This window comes from Chaetodon auriga, chromosome 19, assembly GCF_051107435.1.
Source record: "Chaetodon auriga isolate fChaAug3 chromosome 19, fChaAug3.hap1, whole genome shotgun sequence".
In the NCBI taxonomy this organism is placed as follows: Eukaryota; Metazoa; Chordata; class Actinopteri; order Chaetodontiformes; family Chaetodontidae; genus Chaetodon; species Chaetodon auriga.
Window position 1 is genome coordinate 4043568 of NC_135092.1, and position 21773 is coordinate 4065340.

The window sequence follows — 21773 nt, forward strand, 5'->3', positions numbered from 1 at the left end:
CTCAATTTATATGCCATATGATAACGTTTGTATTGAGAATTCAAGCCGTTCTCCTCAAGCATAAATACAGCCACCAGATGGCACCAGCTCACATTAACATGAGTGAGGGAGCTGTGGTAGATTGTTGCTTAATTAAAACTGTGCTTCAAGCTAACCAAGTAGTTCTGTTGCCTGAACCTAAAGAGACTGCGACAGAAAACTGAAAATTAAAAAAAAATGTACTGAAAACAACAAGTGAACTAAGTCTAAAAATAATATGTCAACAATATAACAATAATAATAAACCCCGGTGTCCCAGGTGAATGTCTTTTTGGTCAGTTGTACTGATGGACCTGGAGCAACATAAGCTATGATGTTCTAGAAACAACACAAAGACAGTGATATCAGATTAACATAAACAGTTTATGTTGTAAACATAAACAGTGTTCAGTGTTATGTTACAGGTAGAAGGGGCATGATGATGGAAGTGTCTCAAAGGTTTGTGTCCAGACTGGAAGGGGTTGGCCACAGTCCTGCTTGTATGCCTCAGGGTCCTGGATGTGTTTGACCAGGAAGTGGAAGAACTCCACGCCGCAGTGTCACTGGGGGAGTCACACGGGATGATGGGAGCAGGTGGAGCTTGGTTCTTTCCGTAATTCATAACCATCTCCATTGTCTTTAAAGCACTGAATTCCAAGTTGGTCTACCTTCACCAGATCACCAAATGGTCAGTCTCCTCCATGTAGGCAGACTCATCCCCACCTGAGTGGAGTTCAGTGGGGGATCGTGTCATCTGCCAACTTCTGTCTGCAGCTGTTGGTGTTGGTTTGGGAGAATATTTTGGTGTATGCAATAAGACAACCAGAAATGCTAGACAAGCTCATTTCTCCAAATTGATCAGTGATAATCAGAACAATCCAAAAATCATCTTCTCAACAAATGACTACCTGAACACTCCTGTCAGAAATATGCTTTCAGCTGTGGCATAATACGAGGCTGGATCCTAGGTCCAGTCCTTCTCAGTCTTTTTACTGTATTCTGTCCCTTGGCGATGACATCAGGTCCTCACGTGTTTGTCTCTTGGTTGTTCCTGGGGCTCGGTCTAAGACCCACAGTGAGGCTGCATTGCACCATTATGGCTCCAGCTTGTGGAATGGCCTGCTGGAGGACCTGAGAAGGGCAGAGAATGTGGATATTTGTCAAAGAAAACATAATACACACCTTTTTAGCTTTGTCTTTATGTATTGTGTTTGTATATTGACTTGCACTTTTACTAATTTTTCCTTTTTCTTATTCTATTGTTAGTTGTATTATATTTTATTTTATTCCTAAAAATATTTTTAAACTTTAGTCTTTTTTAACTCTTTATGTTCATCACTTGGACTTCTGCTATATATATATAAAAAGTTTGATTAATTGCTTTGATTCAACAAGGACATGACCAGTACTCTTCATTTACATCCAACTATAAATCAGCAATGCATTCATGCTTTCGTTATTCACTGTTCAGGTTGCAGTGGTGTACTTTTTTTTGTGGTTTGTATGAAAAGTGACGGTCCAGATGACTGGCATATCTGGTCTGTCAGGTCCAGGGTGAAGAAAAGCAGGGCAGACTCCTGTCTGGGTTGGAAAAATGCGCAGAGAAAAATGCAGTAAAATGCCGTTGCACCAATTAAATACAAGTAATAGGTAAAGCCTTTCTTGGTCATTTCATGTGGATTTTAAAGACAATATTTGGAAGTAAATATTTTTTTGAAAGGGTAAAACTATGGCCTGTGGTGACTAAAGGGTTAACAGTGAAGACACCACTGACAGTGTTGTGTGACTGTGGGGAGTGAGTGTAACAGTGAGTTAAGTGCAATTTGTGACATCAGTTTAAGATAACCCTAAGCACAGTGCAGTTACTCCCTTATAACCAGCAATTACAACATTCTCTGTAAAAGTTGCAGCATGTAGATCTGATATTTGAGGACTGACAGTTAACAAAAGAAAAACATTAATAGCACATTCAGAAATACTGCTACTCAAATTCCTTCAGTATAAATCTTCGTTTTGCCTATTTAAAACAAATTTAAATATGGAAATCCTGCCTACTGCATCTTAAGTATAATCTTAGTGTTGCTAAGCTGTGAAACCCAAGTGTATACAGTGTGTGTATGCATGCACAGTACTTATTGACATCAATCATACCTGCTACTTGATGAATAAGCAGGCCCTCGGTCTGACCTCTGGGATTCTACATTCCTACATCCACTGCCATGGGTCAAAGCATCTCTACGGCAACTGTCTCCCTTGCTAACATGCTGCATCTCTGAAGGCTGGAAGTAATACTCGATCTAGGAATTTCCTGAAATTACAAGAGAATAACTTGTTTATTTTACAGCAAGACTGGATCACAGGTGTTATCAAATGACATCCTGTGAAGCTGAGAACTTTTAGTACAGAAATAGGACTCAAGTGAAGGCAATGTATTCATATAGCACAATTCATTCCAAGTAAATTCAGGTCTGCTTTACATGAAAAATGCATTTGCAAACCCACCCAACCAAATGAACCTGTATTAACCACATAGACACATACCATTGTCACAAGCCTGAGAGAATTATAAAGGTTTTAGCTTACTTACTTTTGAGTATGGACACAGTTGTGACAGATCTTTGGTGATGAGGCAGTTTGTTCCAGAAAACAGGACCAGTTTTATGCAAAATATCCTTAGTCTCAATGGGCTCAGCTATGAGAGCGTGAAAGTGTGTGTGGTTTCAAAACAAAAAAGGTAATCTTAATTTAACCAGATGAGCTATGATTCCATTAAAAAATCTCAAATTTATGGTGGAGTTTTCTGTGATTTGCGTCCGTACGTTTAGGGATGTGGTGTCTCCTCAATGTCAACTCACTTTCTTACCATGTATTTGATTGTGATTAGCAATGCAACAAACCAACAGTCAGACTGAAAGCCGTTTTCAACATTCACAGACGTTATTTCTGACATGTATCATACAGTTCGTTGAAGACAATTAATAAGAGACACTACGTAATGCTAATATTGCGTCAGGCCTCTGCACGGGCATGACCCAATCAAAGCACCCTATTTTGGGCGGACTATTTGAACGGTCGAAACTGCTGCTTTCTGATTGGCTAATGGAAACATCAATCAGAGGGGGATTGTCTCATGTAATATGTGGGCCGTATTTCGATTCCAGTGGCTTTGTCGGTGGAGTGAGAATTAATTATCTATCTGAAGTGCAAATTAGTTGTCAATAATGCGAGGAAGTCCAAATAATTCCAAAACATTAGGTGTAGGCTTTATATTGTACCGTTAAGCCCGAAAAGGTCTGATTTCTGTTTCTCTCCGTTTCTTGAACCTAAGCCTTTGATTGGTTGCTGCCAAGTGACGTCGACGAGTGGGCGTGAGCGTTATGAACGTCAACAAAAGAGAGAAAAAGGAGAAAGGAGAAAGACCAGAGAAGACGAGAAGGACTGTACGCTACAGCAGAAGAGACAGAGCTATGTGGATTTAACCTACAGTAAAAGGTAAACCTTTGGATTGTATTAGAATGAGACTTCACAGACTTTGAGTATTTGCTGACCTACATTTACCTTACACTTAAAGCTAACTCGAAAGGAAGGAAGGGAAAAAGGCTGATCAAAATGAACGGTCGTCAATGGGACGTTAATGTAGCTGTAATTTTAATTAACAATGGCTAACGGCTCTCCATGAGAAATTCTGCACCTCTTTTTTCTTATGCTAATTATTTGTCATGGCACAAATTTCGACGAACTCATACAGGAACGTTTGAAATGTTTGGTATGTTTGGCTAGTTTCAATTTCTTTGAGGGAAAAGTACCATTTATAGCGAGTGCTTCCTTTTTCTTGTCGTGCTTTCGGGATTTAAAACAACTTCTTTTTCATCAGTTTGCACGAACGAGTCCTTTCCTACGGCCAAAGATGTATTTCCTCTCGTCAGTTGTTGCTATCTCCTGGATCCGTCTCCTGTTCAAAGCAGAGCTTATTTTTGTTTTTCAACCACGGTTATATTCAAAAGGACAGACCACCACAAGCACATTTTCATCGTTTTGGTGCATCTCCAGGGTCCTATAAACTATAGTTTTGCATTGATAACCGTGTTGTATAGTATAATACAGTAGACCTTTAACGTTATTAGGAATGAAAGGAAGCAGCCCCTCCCCCGCTCCGACCAGAGGATTTAAAACGTTAGCCGAGCTAGCTGCGGGTAACATTAGCTTCTCAGCTAACATCAACCACAACCATTAAATAGAGGGTTTGCAGCCGTATGGGTTATGTTTTAGTGTGTTTTAGGTTGTTTATTAACGAGTAGGACCTCGGAAAAGCAGTTGTTTTTCGGTCAAGAGGACAGAGAAGGCGTCTACCAGTGGAAATATGACACCGGAGCCCAGCTGAGGGAAGTGGGCTGGGCTCTGAGCTGTGACCCCCGTCAGGACTGAGAGCAAATATAGGCCGGTCATACACAGTGCAGACACAACACAGCAAACATGTCACTCAAAAAAGAAGAAACATCGATAAACAATGGCATTACAGCTGTTGCCAAGCTTTAAAGTGTGGCTCAATATTTTCTATCTCATTAAGATTTTATTTTTAGGGATAGGGAACATCATTTCCTAACAGCTGTGACACCAAACGATTATGTGTTTGATGCTGTCATCAATGGTGACACAAAAATGGACTTCAAAGGTTGAACATTGATTCAGATTACAGCTGTGATCTTTTTGGATCGGTCAGCCGTGAACTCCTGGTTGTGTTCTTGAGCTGAATCTTGGTGCTTTCTTTTTCTGCAGTGAGGTGAAAACGAGAGATCATTTGCTCCAGTGTCAGAGACATGGACGCCTTCAAGCTGATGAAGGAGCTGAGGCTGAATTATGAGCAGGAGGTTTATTACATCCCCAAAGAGACCGGGCTGAGCATCATCGAATCCACGATGCAGGTGAGCGCATGTGACAAAATCATTAATCCACAGTGTAATCAATAAACGTGAACATTACCCACATTTATGAGCCCAAATAAGTTATATAATAACACATGTTCCAGGTATGACCTGCTTTTCTAGTATCAGTGTTGTGACTGATAAACCATGTTAATCATCAGTTCATTTTTGTTCTTAGGATGACAGTCGGATCTCGGCCAAGTGCAGAGATGCCAAAGTGGAGGACCTGTGGAGTCTGACCAGCTTCTTTGGTTACAGCACGCACACCTTTGTCCTGGCTGTCAACCTGCTGGACAGATTCCTGGCCATGATGAGGGTACGAGATGTTCACAGCTGATAGGGTCCGACATAGGACGCCTCAGCCTTTTGAGCAGTCTGGTGACACATTGGCTTTTTAAATGGCTTGTAAAAGCCTGAATCCTCTCAAATTTTAATAGCAGATATTGAATCAAAGTTCGAATAAGTATACTGTCTGATTTAAAGGACTCATCTGAAATTGAAATGTGACATTGTGTGTATTGTGTACAGTGCCTTATTCACTCACTGTCCACCTCAGATCCAGCCAAAGCACCTGTCCTGCGTCAGCCTCAGCTGCCTCCACATGGCGGCCAAAGTGACGGAGGAGGAGTGCAACCTGACGCCCACCGACGAGCTCATCCGCATCGGACAGTGCCGGTTCACTGTGTCCGACCTGGGGCGCATGGAGAAGATCGTTGCTGACAAGCTCAACTTCAAGTCCAAAGCCATCACTGCCTTAACCTTTCTGCACTTGTACCACCAGATCGCACTTTCACACTCCACAGACAGGTGAGACCATCGTGTGCAGGAAATTATATGCAATTAGTTCAGTTCAGTTTTTAGATTTGTTAGCCTTAGTTAGCCTACTTGTAGAATCTTGAACATTTCTGCCGAAAATCCATCAGGTAACTTCAGTCAAATTTTTTTTCCTTCTGCATCAGCTGCAAACACAAAGTTATTTTTTCTCAATATGACAAGTTTGCAACGCTTGTGGGGCAATTCAGTTTGTTGTCACATCCCTGAATGTCAACATAAAAGTTGAGATCCGTGTATGAACACAAAAATTTTCCCATGATTTGATTAGTGGAGCTTCTCCACACTACTTTGCGTTTGTCAAAGCAGCTCAACGTCTGACCAAAGTGCACTGATAAGATTTGCTGTCAGCGGCCACTGGCACCAACACCTTGCTCTTAGATAACCGTGACACGGTGTATAGCTATTATATGCCCTACTTTGGTTCAAACCCCAACCCATACAGTTCTCAGTGGATTTGGTTTTTACATTTTTTTCCCAGTTGTAGATTCAAAGATCTTAAAAATTTTGGAACGAGTCAATAATTACCTAAGGTTTCTGTTGTATTCTAACTGCTGTGAAAGGTGTTTGATTCTGAGTTGACTGCAGTTGATTCTCACTGGGAAACGTCACTGACCTAAAACCAAACCTGAACCCGCCTGTGTCTGTCTGTGTGAACAGGAAGGAGTCTCTGAGTCTGGAGAAGCTGGAGGCTCAGCTTAAAGCCTGTCTGTGCCGGATATCCTTCTCTAAAGCAAAGGTAGGAATTCGCTGTAGGGGTCAAAGGTCAGACTGGATTACAGCAGATCAGATGTCTAACAACACATTCAGAAATGAATTTTGTGTTGCTGTTAGTTTGATGACAACACTGAGACTCTGGTCTCATCCATTCTACTGTCACTGCTTCACTTCTTATCTCTTTCTTTCCATTTGTTCATCCAGCCATCCGTCCTCGCCTTGTCTCTCCTGAGGCAGGAGATTGCAGCCGTTCAGTCGGAGGACATGTTGGAGATAGCCTATCACATCCAGAGACACTTGAAGGTAAACGTGCCTGCTTTTATTACACAGCAACTCATCCAGGGAGGGCATGTTAACACCCGTGGAAATGCAATGTTATGGAAAAGCTTTTCCACAACAGACACAATGACACACAACCGCAGCTTGGAGCAGATGAATTTCAGAGGAAGGTTTAATTTCACAGGACTTATTGGTTTCATGAAAGCAAAATTAACTGTTACAGGAAACATGTTAGGGGCCCACGAAGTAGAGATGTTCCCAAATTTCTGACAACATTATGGAGAGGATCCCTTTTTGGTGAAGAGTAGAACCAGAAACAGCTGCTGTGGCTCCTGCCAAAGCCACCAGACCCCCTTTACAAAAACAGCCATTTTATCATCGTAAAACACACGCAACTCTACAGAAACAAAATAAATAGTTTTATTTTATTTTGTTTCTGTAGAGTTGCATGACTTTTCTTGGTTTGTCTTTCCACTGTTCCAGCATTCAGTGCTAACTCTGGTTTGATGGAAATACACCTGTAATTCACTGAACTGGGAGTACTTAAAATGTGTACGTTTAACAGACTACTTGTTCTGTGCTGACAATCTGTTTTTTAAGAAACTAAGATAATATTCCATTGTTTCCAGTTTTTCAAGTTGAGTTTGAGATGAGGGTTATATAAGATCTGCTACCTTGATACTTCTGCTCTCCTGCACGTTTGTCATTTTCAACCCTCGTTCTTACGTACACTCTGAGGTTGAGGTGTTACATGACCAGCTGATCAGGTTTCAGTTCAAACCTGGTTTCTCTTAACCTCCTGACCTGAAAAAGAAGCCAGGTATCTGTATACAGGAACCCTGCAACACATGGTTAAGTGTTAAGTAATTAGATTATTTTAAATACACCAATGTCAGCCAGTCAGTGAACAGGGCCGAGGGCCAAACAGCTAAACTGAACTGCTGTGTGGTTTGGTTTCAGATTGCAGACAGCGAGCTCCGGCTGTGGAGTGAGCGTGTGGCGCTGTGTCTGTCGGACTACGCCTCCCCTGAATGCAGCAAACCCAACCACAGGAGGCTGCAGTGGATTGTGTCGCGACGGACTGCTCAGAACCTGCACAGCCACCGCAGCGTCCCTGAGCTGCCGACCATCCCCGAGGGCTGCTGGGACGAGAGCGAGAGGTCAGAGCCCCGATCACACCTCATCGAGATACTGTTAAATACCACAACACCCCTGAACAGGATACTACACTATACAAAAAGTACCATAACCTTCACATTTTAAGAATCAACTGTCATTCAAACTGAAAGTACTGAGCCCAAGCAAAATAAGGAATGGAAATAACAAAATCAGACATTAAATTAGGAGATATCTGATGTAAAAAAACAAGAAGTTGGCAAGACGAAGACTGACCCAACATCCACTGCTGCTGTTGCTCATGGTTTTTATTAGTTCATACCAAACTTCAGCAGTCAGACTCAGAGCTGCTGAACTGGCTGGTGGATTGTGTTGGATTGACTTTTCATTCTGGTGCAGATGTCAGACAGACGTCATGTGACGACTCATAGCAGGGATAATCTGCTGGAAAATACCAAACACTCTGGACAACAACAGAGGCCTTTAAATTTAAAAGGAACCAGGCACACCCTGTGTGTCACCACACACACACATGCAAACACACACACACACACACACACCCCATGTTTCAGTCTGTATAGCAAAACACTGCAGAGTCTGTCATGAAGGCTGCTTTGGATCAGCTGGAAGTGGAAATTTTAACTTCTTAGTTAGAGACACAAGTAGATGAAATGAGTGCTTTTGCTTTTAGAGGTGGAAATTTTTCTTTTTTTTGGTTACAGCATACTGTGTATGCCGTAACAGCCCTCTGATGCAACCAGGTGTGCAGCAACACACTAGTTTCTGATGTGTTGAAAGAACACGTCACACACACACACACACACACACACAGACCAGCCCTCCACACAGTCATACCTCCCAGCACTGCGTGATGGGATGTGTACGAGTCACTGGTCACGTCCCACTGAAACAGACGTTTCCATGACATCACATGAGGCCATGGTGCCTCGCCTTTATATGACATGGGACTTTTGAGGACCTTTTCTCAGTCAGCTTGTAAAAAGAAAGAAGGAAGTAAACAGGGAGATGTTTCTCAGCTGACTTCTGCAAACAGTGATCTTTAACCCACAGAGCAGCTCAGTCAAACTGAAGCCTGAAACCGTCCTGCTGCCTGACACACCTTTGTTTGAATACTTCCTCTGTGACGTTACATTTCAGCATCAGCAGATGGAAACAGACTGGCAGTCAGCTGAGTCACACTTTAACTGGCACAAGCCAGAACACGAGATCAGCTGATGGCAGATGGCCGCAGATCAGCAGATTTTAAGTCTGCTTAAAATCGGGCTTGTCGTCTTGTTTTCTTGCTGACGTCATGTCTCCTGTGCCAGTGTGTCATAAACTCTGACTGTCTGCCACGACGTTAATGTTCAATTTTCCCATGGTTGAGTGAATGTAAAAGGGGACACGAGAAAAGCTGTGAAAGAATCCAGACTTCACCTGAAAGTGTTTTAATCTGCTGCGTGTGTAAACTCTGTTTGACTGCATAGTGATCATGTATCTGTGTGTGTCTGCAGTGAGGATTCATGTGAGGACGTGATGAGTTCAGGTGAAGAGTCTCTCAGCAGTTCTCTGGGCAGCGATGCTGAAGGGCCCTACTTCCCTCTGCACCTCCGTCACCAAAAACACCGCCAACACCTCCACGCCTGACGCCGCCACGTGCCTCGCCGCCTCCACCCGCCCCCTCTGACCTCTTTACCCGATGTCTTTAATTTATTGTTTTAATAAGCTCTGGTGCTGGTGGAGAATCGCACAACAGCTGACAGCTGAGCAGTCCAGACTCTTCCTGGTAGACTTGGTAGGTTTTAGTTTGTAGACGTGTTGGTGCATGTTGAGATGTCACATTCCAGGACGGACGATTTCAGGATATATACGAGTGACGTTTGTACGAAATTCAGTTTTATGGTGCTGAGCTGAGACGTCAGTTCAGACCAGAAACGGTTCATGTTAGCGACGAGAAGATAAAGTTGCTAAAATGTGGTGTTTATTTAATAGAATGTTTTCTGACTGTTAGTAATCTAAGACTGCTTTTATTAAAGGTAAGGACGAGTTTTCTTGATGTACAGAAGCTGAGAGCGGCTGCAGGCTTGTTATCCGGGTGATCAAGACTCTGCGATCTCTCGTATTTATAGTTTAAGACAGTTATTCTAAGAAAAGCACATTGACAAAAAAGATGTCGAGCTGTCAGCTTGAGAACATCTTTTTTCCCCCTCATGTTGCAAATCGCAGCGTGCTTGATGTGCATCTGCTGAAATGTGTTGATCTCAACTGAAGCTTCGGGTTTTATTTTGAACCTTGGTTTCGTGCTGAAAGGTGATCCTAAATAGACTCAGTAAGGGATTTGAAGGGATTTGCTAAAATTCTGTCCCAGCCCAGCTCGAGTCATGTTTTGGCCTCCATTGCTTCTCGGGCTTCATGAGCTCACTTGACCTGACCTGAGACCTGCCCTGGGTCAATTCCAAGCTGTATTCAGTTTAATCAGGCCTCTTGCTCTATTTGGATCCACCACATTTTGGCTTCTGTCCCGAGCGTGTCAGTGACGAGGACCTCTAGGCTTAATTACAGAGGACACATAGGAGTCTTGATCACCACCAAGCGGTCTATGTTATCTGGATAACAGGGTTAAAAATGAAATGTGAGCGTAGTTTGTGATTTCTTGAGATAACTGTATTGTGGAAACTGTTGGCGAGCACAGCTGCTCTCATGTTCTGTGAGGTTTCATTTGCAGTTTTCTTTTGATTTCAAGTAGTTTGATGGGCAGACTGGAGGCTTGAGTCTAAAGGGAAACAAACGCATCAGAAACTGTTCACGGAGCGTTCAGAGCTCTTGGTGTCAGGACAGGGGGGTGACGTGCCTTGCTCAAAGGCCGCAGGCAGAGAGATCAGGATCAGCTCTGGAACCCTCTGACTTTTCCTTGACATTCAGACTCTGCCGTCACCACAAAGTGTTCGGATGAAATATTTAACAATGTGTGTATGTGTGTGTTGTGGATGTGTTTCAATTCAAAGTTGCCAATTTTAGGATGTAGCGTAAAAAAGTGTTTCGAGAGAATGTTGTATGAACAAAATACCAAGTGTCAAAAAAGGTCTAAAAAATGTTAAAAATGTAAAAAAAATGTTAATACAAAAACATGTAAAACTGTAAATGATGTACAAAAAAATGTTAATAGTTCTTTGTAGATATTAAGTTATTTATTCTTTTTGTCACCTGTACTGAAAAAAGAAATCTTATAAAAAAATATTATTTTTTATCCACCGTGTCTCTTTCTTCCATCGTGTCTACAACAGCTTGCTGTTTGGATTCATTTTCTGCGGCACAATGAAGTTAAAGTGAGTGGAAGGTGGTGGGATCTGACATTTCCACTGTGAGATCTCTTCCAGTTTGGAAAGATGTAATAAGATAGTTCTAAAGGCTTGTTAGCTGTGATTTAAGTGCAGCTTCAACAGTAAAGGTCACGATCATGTTTGATGTAATCCCTTGGTCTCTGTGGTGATAAGGTGTTTCTAAAAGTTCAGTATTAACAAAGTATCTTATCCTGGACGGAGCTCAACGTTCACAGCTGCTCAGAGACATTTTACTAAAGAGCTGAGAGAAAGGGCCGAGCTGACTATTTAATCACTGTGTCCACAGTGATTGGTTGACAGGAATCAACACACAGCCCAATGAAAAGAAGCAAGTTTGATACCTATGTACAGATTTCAAATATTTTAGATTCATTTAGAAATGGTCACAAAATGCAAATCTGAAAGAAACAATTTGACTCATTATGCAAGTGAAGAAATCTACGTTCAGGACTGATTTACATGAAATCAGCTTTTGTTTCATGTCAAACGAGTATGAAGAGTTTCTGTTTGATAAACCATTCTGACAGACGGCTGAGACATTTCAAGTTCATCAGCATATTTTCAGAATCCACCCAGTGGCGGGTTGTGCCAGCCATCATCTCCAGTGTGACTGGATTGGTTGGATTTGTTGGTGAGCTGACTGGACCCTTAGTAACCTGCTGGTCATCAAACTGCTTTTAAAAGGTCAATGTGTCTTTGTAAGACACTGACATGATGAGGAGCATTACAGTGCTTTAGCATGTTCTTGGTGCCTTTCAGTGAGGATTCAAGTCTTCTTTAAGTCATGCTTTTATTGAGAAAATCAGTTCAGTTTGGTGTAGAAAAGCAGAGTTGGAAAAGTTTCACAAAAAAATATTTTTCACAGCAAGTGAGGGGCACTTCCATCAATCAGTAAAAAACAACTGAGTGAAACAGAACTGGTGAAGGGAAATTTCCAGCAACAGCCAGACTTTCACTTTCAACAAAACAGACATAAAACACACACACGCACACGCACAAACAAGCACGCACGCGCGCGCGCGCACGCACGCACACACACACACACACACTGACCTTGGCAACCAAAGAAATAACAGAATGTTTCTACAAAGGTCTTATTTTAGTACTTCTTGTCATTTTCCTTGAGCCTATCAGATCTGGTTGTGGACGCTGGCATAAAATTGGCCAACTAGCTCCACCATCTCCACCTTACCAGCCAATCACAGCAGAGCTGCTGCTGTGTCAGCATAGACACTGCTCAAGAGAAAAAGACGTTGGTGATGTTTTCGCACTGCCAGGAACGGGATGAATGAGTCCTTTCATTTCCAATAAATAAGAGCAGTTTCTTTTTTTCTTCCATTATCATTCACTGTTTCACTTTGGTACTTTTAACTTTTGATTTAGGTGAACTCTAATCCTCCTCAGATCTTTTCAGTTTTGCCAGCAGACACTGTGGTTATAAAGCGTGAATGACGCCTGGAGAACAGCCGAGCAGAACTCACCTCTACCACAGTTACGAAAAGAAAACAAAGCAGTCAAATAGAAACTGCTCAAAACAGAGTGAATCATGTGCACAGTCACCTGCAGTGAACGCCTTAATGAAAAACAAAAAACTCATCAAGCAGCCTGAGTGACTGCTCAGATTATCTCACATTCCTTTGTCCCTCACATGACGTCACTCATACACACATACACACACACACACACACACACACACACACACACACACACACACAAAGAACACAACCACAAAACAAAGATAATAAATTCCGCTCAGTCCTACCAAACCAGTCTGCAGTCCGTGCTCTTCAGCCTCCAGAGGACTTCACGGATCACTGTGACGGATCCTTTTCCACCATGCAGTCAGTTTATCCTCTTTGATTAGATCCGTTTGCATATTCGCTTTATTTAAGTCCAATCCCAGAGAATAATATCTTTAAAGATCCAGTCCATAAATCCTGAGGCACACAAAGGCACCAAAAATGAGAAAAACATCTTTTTACTTTGATGCTGGCCGGTCCAGTGCCTTGTTTTTATTTCCCCCTGTTGTTATGTAACAGGTATTCCAAATGGTACACTCCCCCTCTGCATGACAGACAGCCAATGAATCAAAATCCCATTCGAGACTTCTTCTTCTTGGGTTGCGACAGTCCCAGTCGACCCTGTGAACTCTGGGACAGGGACAGGGACTGGGAGAAACCTGACCAGACGGAGGCATCCTGGGACAGATCCCCCCTGAGGCCACTCTGAGGGACAGATTGGGAGCTGCGGAGCTGTGAGGAGGAGGCCACAGATGATGGTGGGGGGCAGTCAGTGCTCCCCTCTTCCAGGAAGTAACTGTCATGCTGCAAGGACTCATCCTGGAAACAGAGAGGAGACAGCTGTTACAAGCATCAAGGCAAATGATATTTCTGTGTTTTCAAAGCGCCTTCTTCCTCATGGCGTCAGGATTTTGGTTGCTGAACATTCAATCTCTCAGTTCCCAGTCTGAGTCTTGTTGGAGACCTTTGTTGCATGTCAACCCTCCTCTCCCCCCATTTCCAATCACCTCTATTGTCAAAATGAAGGCAAAAATGGCCATAAAAGGGTTTTTAAAGAGGCCATACTGGCAGTTTTATATGTCTGAGGCCATTAACTAATTACTGTCCAGTCACACTAGGGCCCCTGTGAGGCACCTTCTTCACCTTTATTTGTTCAGCTTTGTTGCCCTTGTTCTCAGCTCATGTCTATTCCTGTGCGAGCACATTGAGAACAATGAAAAAAACTCAAGTTCCTGCTTTGTGTACTCATACTTGGCCAATTAAGTTGATTCTGATTTGCCCCATTCAGTTGCAGATATCCATCCTGCTGAGGTCATTTTTAACTTTGATGCAAAAATGTATTGACTTAAGAGTTCTTTTTGTAACTTTACAAAAACCCACAGAGCTGGACTCATTCATTCAGGCCTTTAACCACAGTGGCCATATTTCTGTCACTATTTTTCAGGGCTGTAACCCTGTAGGAATACGACACCCCCATTTTTCAAATCTCACCTACAAAGCTCTGATTGATTGACTGTTTTCTCCAACCAGTGGAAACGGCTGTCAGTGTGCACAACAAAGACATATTTCACAAGCATTCTAGTCTAAGATGGATTCAGCTGAGGCTGATTCTCATGATTCACTCAGAAATTTGTCTTTTTTCTTCTCATTTTTAGGGGTAGCCTTTCACACACTGGCCTGGTTCTAAACCTCTGCCAACACCTCTGCTGTTATTTCCCAGATTCAGATGGGTCTGGTGTCTCATTGAGGGTGGCTTCCCCAGTTGAAGAAACAATCAGCCAATCAGAGGTTTGAAGGTAGGATTAAGGATGGTGGCATCATCTCCTGTGCTGTGACACACATAGATGAGATCACTACAGCTGTACAAGCTGTTCTAAGTCGCCTTTCATCGTATTTTATAATGATGATAAACTGCTCCTAGCAACCGCCACCACAGCTTCTGTGTGGACTGGACAGACATGTTGTTTGACTTTAGTGGCACACTTTCAGGACACGTCACTGAACTCATGACTTTCCTCTCACCTGTGGTGCAAACAAAGAGCTGAGGTAGTCCTTTGCTAGTTGTTTGTTCCTCTTCTGTCCGGTCAGGGTGGAGTCAGGTTTGGGTGTCTGGGACAGGGAGAGGATGCAGGAGCTGCTGGGAGTCTGCTGGTCTCCTTGTTTACCCTTAACACTTTGAGGTGTGGCGGTGGGCGTGGGGACTGGAGTGTCTGATTGCACGGTGGAGGGGGTCGCAGCTCTTGGTGTCCCAGGCTTCCACAAGTCCTCCATCTGGGACCCCATACCTTCAGTGTCTGACCTCGCGCCCTGGCTCGCTGCAGAGGACCAGCCTGTTGAATCAGAGAAATCCTCCATCTCTGACTGGTAGCTTATAGACGAGGTGAAGCTCCCGGACAGCTCCAGGCGCCGGCCGGCCGCTCTCCTCGCCTCCTTCTCCCTCCTCCTCTTCCTCTTCAGAGCCTCCACCTTCTCTTCCCTGTTCAGCTGCAGATGGTCCTCCCACCACGCCCGCCACGCCTCCTCTCCCTGCCAGGACAGGGTCAGGCGGTGGCTGAGCTCATCCGTCCAGGCGTCTGTGTCCACCAGGTTTGGCAGCGGTACCACATCTGGAGGCCTGAGGGAGGCTGAGACAGCGCTGTGAACCATCAGCGAGCGTTTGGACATGCACGCCCTCAGATTACGCCGCAGGCTCTGTACATGCTCCTCTTCTGTCATATTCCTCGCGACATCATCAGTCACGTGGAGAAGGCCGTCAGTTTTGATTGTGAAGTGCTGCAGGTGGTGTGGGCGGGGTTTCTTTTCACGACTCCTTTGCATCAGTTTCTGAAGCCAAAGTTTCCAGGTGACAACAGTGCTGTCGCTGAGCTTTGCTGGTGTCTGCCACCTACAGGGGGCGACGCGACTCAAGCTGCTGGAGCCGCTGATCGTTTCCCTGACACCGCCACAGTCCTCAGTACTGTCTGCATTGTTTTTAACAACCTCTCCATCTTTCACACCTGCGTCCAATCCACTGACTTGATCCAGCTCGGGATCGTTGACGATGACCCGCAGCAACAACTGCTTCAGCTTTTGGCTTTCCCTAACTGTATCGGAATCCTCGGAGGAAGAGTCAGAGTACATGTTCTGTGCTTGCTGGTCCCTCTCTGGCGTTTCAGCCACATGCCTCTGCTCAGTAGGCTGCTGAGTCGGCTCGATTATGCCCTCGTCACTCGACGTGTCTGATATAACCAGCTGAGAGTGTGGCTGAAGACGCTCTGTGGTTTTTCTCCCTGATGTTGTGGCTTCTCTCAACGTTGGTTGTGGCAGTTTTTTGGCTGTGTGTTGTGGCAGCTGTTCATCCTCTGCTGCTGGAGGTGGAGAAGCATCCGCCTGCTCAGGCTCCAGGATCTGGTAGAAAATATCTCCTGCCTCTGTCAGCTGCAGGATACACAAAGACTCCTCACCACCTGCTTCTCTTCCTCCTTTCGTATGGATACAAGTCAGACCTGAGAACATAAGAAAAAAGCTTAGCCACATGACATGCATGTGATCTTTTTAGTTTTTCAAATCATACAAGGACTTTGCAGATGCTGCATGCAGTCACTGCACCCAGCAGTTGTTTTAATTTAATTGCTTGCAACCGTCTCTATGGTTTGATAAAACCACTATGCTTTTCCTTCATAAATGTTAAAACTTTCTGAAATATCTGGATCACTCACAGACACAGGAACATATGCTCTGTCCCCTCAGCTGTTCATACCTGTGGCAGGTGAGGACAGTCTGTTGGTTGCGGTGTCCAGGCGGTGAGGGATCTGGACAGGAAGGTGTTTCAGACTGTCTCTGGGTCTGAGCAGAGACTGAGGAGGACCTCGACTGAAGCAGGCCTCCGCTCTGCCTCCTGAATGCACACACAGATGGTCAGTACAGAACCTGAATGCTCTTGAGATTAACAAAGGGACCAACACACTGAGACACTGAGGAGCTGTCACACTAATTAGTAGAAAACTAAATTAAAAATGAACTGCAGGATTGACTCTGTCAACTGACCTGAGTACTGCAACAGTGTGATTTCCTGAGAACTGTGGGAGCCCAACAGGACCTTTGTGGTCCCAGCTACTGAGCCGGAGGAGGTGGAGCCCGGAACAATGTGACAAAACACAGGTGGGAACTGCATCATGTGACCCCACTTGAGCATGGGCACACTGGGGAAACGCTCATCCATGATGTAGGCCGAGTACTGACAGAGAGACAGAGAGCGATTGGATGGGAAGTCAGCTGGTTATTTCAAAGGCTCAGATACACATTTAATCAACATTTTATATCTTTTACTCATCATTTTATCTTCAATCTGGAGCTGCAGGTTGTGAATTCAGCTGAGCCTCAAAACAGTTTCTGCCTTTCTCAGTCAAGGGATTCAGCCAAATCTCTGGGTCTTATTTATGACTTAAGTTAGATTCACAAGTCTCTCTCTGAGCAGTTTCACTGCTTGGTATCGGCTCTGCTCACTTGGAACCTCAACTGAGGTGATAACCAAAAGAAAGTACCAGGTACCAGGTACTATCCATGACTTTTGAGTCCAGTCGAGCTGAGTCATAGGGTGGAAACACAACAAAACATGCACCTGTGAGAACCCAGACGTCTAGTGGTAACAAGCAGGTACTGTACCATTCCAGCAAATGGAAATATTCTACGTGTCTGGGCATAATTTTAGACACATTTCCCCAAATATGTCTGACACATATACAGTATTTGAAACGTTGGGATCAATGCTACAATTTAAAATAAAGCTCAACGGGTCTGAACAAACTCTGGGCAAACTGTGTGTTAATGTACCTGAGTGGTGACGAGGTGGTGGAAGGAGTGGACGTCTCCCAGATATCGAGACAGAATAAGTCTCTCCCCATTGCGACACTCTGGGGTGCTGCTGATACGAAACAGAGTGTGACTGAGGACAGGATTCACCTGGAGAGGAGGAGGGGAGAGAAAGGATGGACCAGGTGGGTAAAGGGCGGAGGCAGGGTTGAGATGATTTTAAGTCCAACACTGCACGAGACACACACGACTGCACATATTTATGTTCTCTCACGACTGTGACCTCACGTGAGAATAACTCATGATCAGCAGTATGAATATGATCAGACCGTCTCACCCTGATGTCCGTGAGCTCCACCCCCGTCCTGTCTGCATACAGCATCACCCTCGGGTGGGCAGAGAACTCGCACCATCGCCATGAAGACTTGGCATTGAAGTACAGGTTGCTGTCTTCCTCTCGAACCTTCTGCATCCTGATGGGACAGGGTGTCACTTTAAATCTAGTTTTAGGATTCAGTGAACACCTTCCTCTCCAAAAAAACAAAAACCCTCCTCACCCGCGGCCAACAGTCCACAGCTTTGCTGCTCCGCTCTCACTCGCCACCAGAACTTCACCTAAAACATGAGGACTGACACCATAACAGAGAAGACAGTATTTTAACATTTCTCTTCTGTTGAAGCTTCAGTACTCAGGGAATTTACTCGAGGGCGGCGCCTTGTTCCTCCCTGACGATCGCTCACCTGACGCTGATGCAGGTCGCGACCTCTCTGGTGTTGACAGCTTGCAGCAGACGGGGTTCGCTACTTTCACTGAACCTCCAAACTCCACACAGGTGATCCAACCGCACAGCAACACAACCTGCAAACAACGACCAAATACATGTGAAAATGTCTGCACAGCCTGGAGGACATTATAAAACCACAGCACATTCTTCTTTCTAAATAGTTTCTTGTTCTTACAATCGTTGAACAGGGAGGCAGAGCTGATCTGTCTGACTGGGCCTTTCAGCTGGAAGCTGAATGGGTCACTGCTATGAGCATCCAAACAGGGAGAACTTCCTCTGGGTTGCCGCTCCACTCTGTGGAAGTCTGAGCTTCTGCATTAAGAATCAGAACCGGCAGAAACACAAGGCGGGAAACACACTTCTTCATTTCCAAAATGCTAATCAAGAAATTAAAAGGTTGTTGTGAAACTTGATCATTTCATCTAGTCTGCAGGATACTGAGGAGGTCAAGTCCCCGGTTTCCAGGGTAGAGGAGGCAGCCCCCCTGAGAGCTGCTGCCGTTCTGTGAGAAGGGGACATACGCCAGAGCGCCCCCTGTGGCTCCTTCAGAGAACAGCAGGCGGTCCCTCTGCTCCGTCAGCTCCTCGTGCAGCAGGGTACCCAGCAGCTCAGGAGGGACGTCGTGCACCACATCGGACATCAGGGCGCTGTACCCGTCCAGCGATCTGGAGGTATATGACTGCTGACATCTGGAAAGAAGACGCAACATGACAAACTAAAGCACCAATCAGACAACCACAGACACTGACGGATGTTAAGGTGCCATAGACACTCACTTTGACAGCAATCAGTCAGGTCCACTCACATTTTAAACTTCAGCAAGTCCAGAAAGTTTTTCACCTTCCACATGTTGACTGAATCCATCTGAGATCTCTGCAACACAACCAAAACAAGTGCTGAGGACACAAAAACCAGCAGACGCTGCCTCCAGCTCAGAGCAGCAGAGCATTTTCATCTTTTTATATTTTAGTCTACAAAATCATAAAGCTGCCAAATCCCAAACTGATGTCTGTAAACTATTTACTTTATCTAACAAGCATTCAAACAAACAAGTGAGTGAATAAAGAGCCTCTTGTGAAACTCACCCATGTCTTTCTTCGTGTGAAGTTGAAGTTTTCACCCAGAATTTCACTCATGCACCCGAAGGCGTCCCGGCAGTGGTCCATGAAGAAGTTCTGCATCTAAATAAAAAACCTTTTTACAGAGCTCACAACTACAAGGCAAAAAACAAAACAGTGTAAAGCTGCAGAGCTTGGTCGTATTCACATGAACGATTATGATAATGATGCATTTGATCTGATTGGTTTAGACAACTGTTTCCTATCAAGCTATAGGTGATGAAGCACATGTGTGAAATGTCACCTTGCTTAGTTTCTGTGTTGAGATCAAACCTCAAATCTGTATGACTGTGACGGAAATGTGAGACTACATGAAGGGTTTCTTATGTGTTGAACTGTTGCACTCACATGTTCTGTGAAGTCCAGAGGATCTGGAGGAGTCGAAGGCCAAAGGACAGCTGGAAAAAATGTTTACAAACTTTACATATATGAATGAAAAATATACATGCTTGTGTTGCAGCCAGTAGCAGGGGGGATATTTGACTGGTCGAGGGACGAATGGATTCAATTACACACCAGCAAATTCTGGAAGCAAACACCACACCAAGTATAAAAAAATCTGAAGATGAAGTGAGGATGGCTTCTACAACATGACGGTCCAACAACCTCACAGAACTAGAAGCCTTTTGAAAGGAAGAATGGAAAAAAAATCCCCCAAACAAGAACTAAAAGACTCCTGGCTGTTTACAAAAAGCCTTTACAAGCAGTGATGCTTTACAAAGGACACTTTACTTCAGCATGCAGGGTGACCAAAGTTTGGCTTTGACCCCTTTTCCTGTTATATTACTTTTAAACTGTCAAGACAGAAATTCCAAAAAGGTCATCTTGCTTAAAATACTAAAGATGTGTCATCTTTAACTTTTGGAAATCAGGGCATCTATCACCAAACTAGCCAAAGGAACAGAAATTTGAAGTCATCCAATACAACCTCCTATGAAATAAATCCAGCTGTCAGGGACTCACAGTTTTTAGGGGAGAGGAGAGGAACCGGTACGGGCTCAGTGGGACGCCACGTCTCGCCTCTGACCTGATGTCTGGATGTAAATGTCCAGCTGGAGAGAGGACCAGAGCCGCCCTGGAAGCACAAACACAACAAGCCTCACTCGTTTGACTTGTTTTGGGGAATTTGGGGAAAGCTGTTCACTGTTAAATTTTAACTTTATCTTTTCCTTACTTTATTCAAAGCTATTGCGAAGTCCATTGTGATGACTTGAAGAAAGCTAAGTGCTGCAGTTATGTGTTTCTGACATAAATAGTTACACTATCTGTTTACGCAATGACACTGGGCCTATTTTTAATATTCTTCTCTGGAAGAAAATAATGTTCTCACAATGCAGTTAAAAATCTAATATTCATTTTGGGTTTGAACAGGGAAAAGCTGTCACATATCAGTAATGGAGCCTTGACTGTCTTGGAATCATGTCAAAACAATGAGTAATGCTGAGCTGACAGCTGACCCACCTGTGGTCTCACTCGGTCGTAGCTGCCCCAGTTTCCAGCGCAGTGTTCCGGGGCCAAGTCCGGCGGCCCGCAGTTGTAAAAAGAAGGAAAAAGCTGCTGTGGAAACTGGTAATCCATCTTATTTGCCATTAGAGACTTAAAATAACTCTCAGGTTTCTAATGGTATGGGTGTCGCTGTCATGCTGTCCTCCGCTCAGCTAGCGTTAGCTCCACAGCTCCTGCTCTAAGCTAACACCAACAAACGCGTTTCTCCTCTTCTAATCATCGTGACAGCGACTCAAGCTACGAGCTGCACGCGTCGAAATAAACAGGGGAACCCGAAAAGACTCCAAACTGAGGTAAAAATGTACAAAGTCCTCAGTTCATCGGCGAACACGTGCACTCACGAACAGACGACATTCAAGCTCGACATGACGTAAACACGAAGCGACGTCATGGCAACACAACTAAATAAATACCGAAGCAACGTGTGATAAAAAATTGTTGTAATAAAGACGCAAAAATGTTGTAAGATGTCAATTTAATCCAGTGTGTATGAACATGCGGCTGCCGCGTCTTCTTCTTCGTCGTCTTCGTCTTCTTCTTCGTGCTCTTCCGTTTTACTGGCGGTTGGTATCCATATGCGTTGCATTTCCGCCACCTACTGGATTGTAACAGCTTTACACATAAGTGTCGTTAACCAGCAGACTTCACTGCTTGAATCGAACTAATGATGGAACCAAACCTAACCAGAGTATCTGTGTGGGAACGCTCCCCAAAAACTGTTAATTTCTTCTTGCATTCAGGTGAATTTGTGGACTGATTTTGATGCCGAAATGTGGAGTCAGGAGTACAGGGGTAAGTACAATCTCTGTTTGGCAAAACACGGCTTACA

At 44.1% G+C, this 21773-nt stretch overlaps 2 protein-coding genes across 6 annotated transcripts; one reads left to right on the plus strand and one right to left on the minus strand.

Moving 5' to 3' along the window:
• Window positions 1-385: 385 nt before the first annotated feature.
• Window positions 386-21430, minus strand: taf1c (TATA-box binding protein associated factor, RNA polymerase I subunit C). 5 transcript variants are annotated; one of them, XR_013079250.1, is made up of 17 exons: window positions 20900-21430; window positions 20402-20513; window positions 19787-19836; window positions 19406-19501; window positions 19126-19193; window positions 18759-19009; window positions 18496-18624; window positions 18277-18394; window positions 18093-18164; window positions 17873-18008; window positions 17557-17685; window positions 16771-16960; window positions 16484-16621; window positions 14767-16229; window positions 12987-13563; window positions 2170-2326; window positions 386-1149 (listed from the first exon to the last, which is right to left on the minus strand). XR_013079250.1 is itself a non-coding variant. In XM_076758945.1 (15 exons), the coding sequence occupies exons 1-15, from the start codon at window positions 21026-21028 to the stop codon at window positions 13312-13314; spliced, it is 3333 nt and encodes a 1110-aa protein (XP_076615060.1). In that variant the 5' UTR covers window positions 21029-21430; the 3' UTR covers window positions 11830-13311. The 5 variants fall into 5 exon arrangements, 4 of the variants coding, with proteins under 4 accessions (XP_076615060.1, XP_076615061.1, XP_076615062.1 ...); XM_076758945.1 differs by lacking the exons at window positions 386-1149; window positions 2170-2326 and having other exon boundaries at window positions 11830-13563; XM_076758946.1 differs by lacking the exons at window positions 386-1149; window positions 2170-2326; window positions 20900-21430 and adding an exon at window positions 20613-20665 and having other exon boundaries at window positions 11830-13563.
• Window positions 3376-11130, plus strand: ccng2 (cyclin G2). Its single transcript, XM_076758782.1, has 8 exons — window positions 3376-3510; window positions 4795-4940; window positions 5119-5256; window positions 5497-5747; window positions 6432-6510; window positions 6693-6791; window positions 7728-7927; window positions 9398-11130. Exons 2-8 carry the CDS (start codon window positions 4836-4838, stop codon window positions 9528-9530), a joined length of 1005 nt encoding a protein of 334 aa, XP_076614897.1. The 5' UTR covers window positions 3376-3510; window positions 4795-4835; the 3' UTR covers window positions 9531-11130.
• Window positions 21431-21773: the final 343 nt, after the last annotated feature.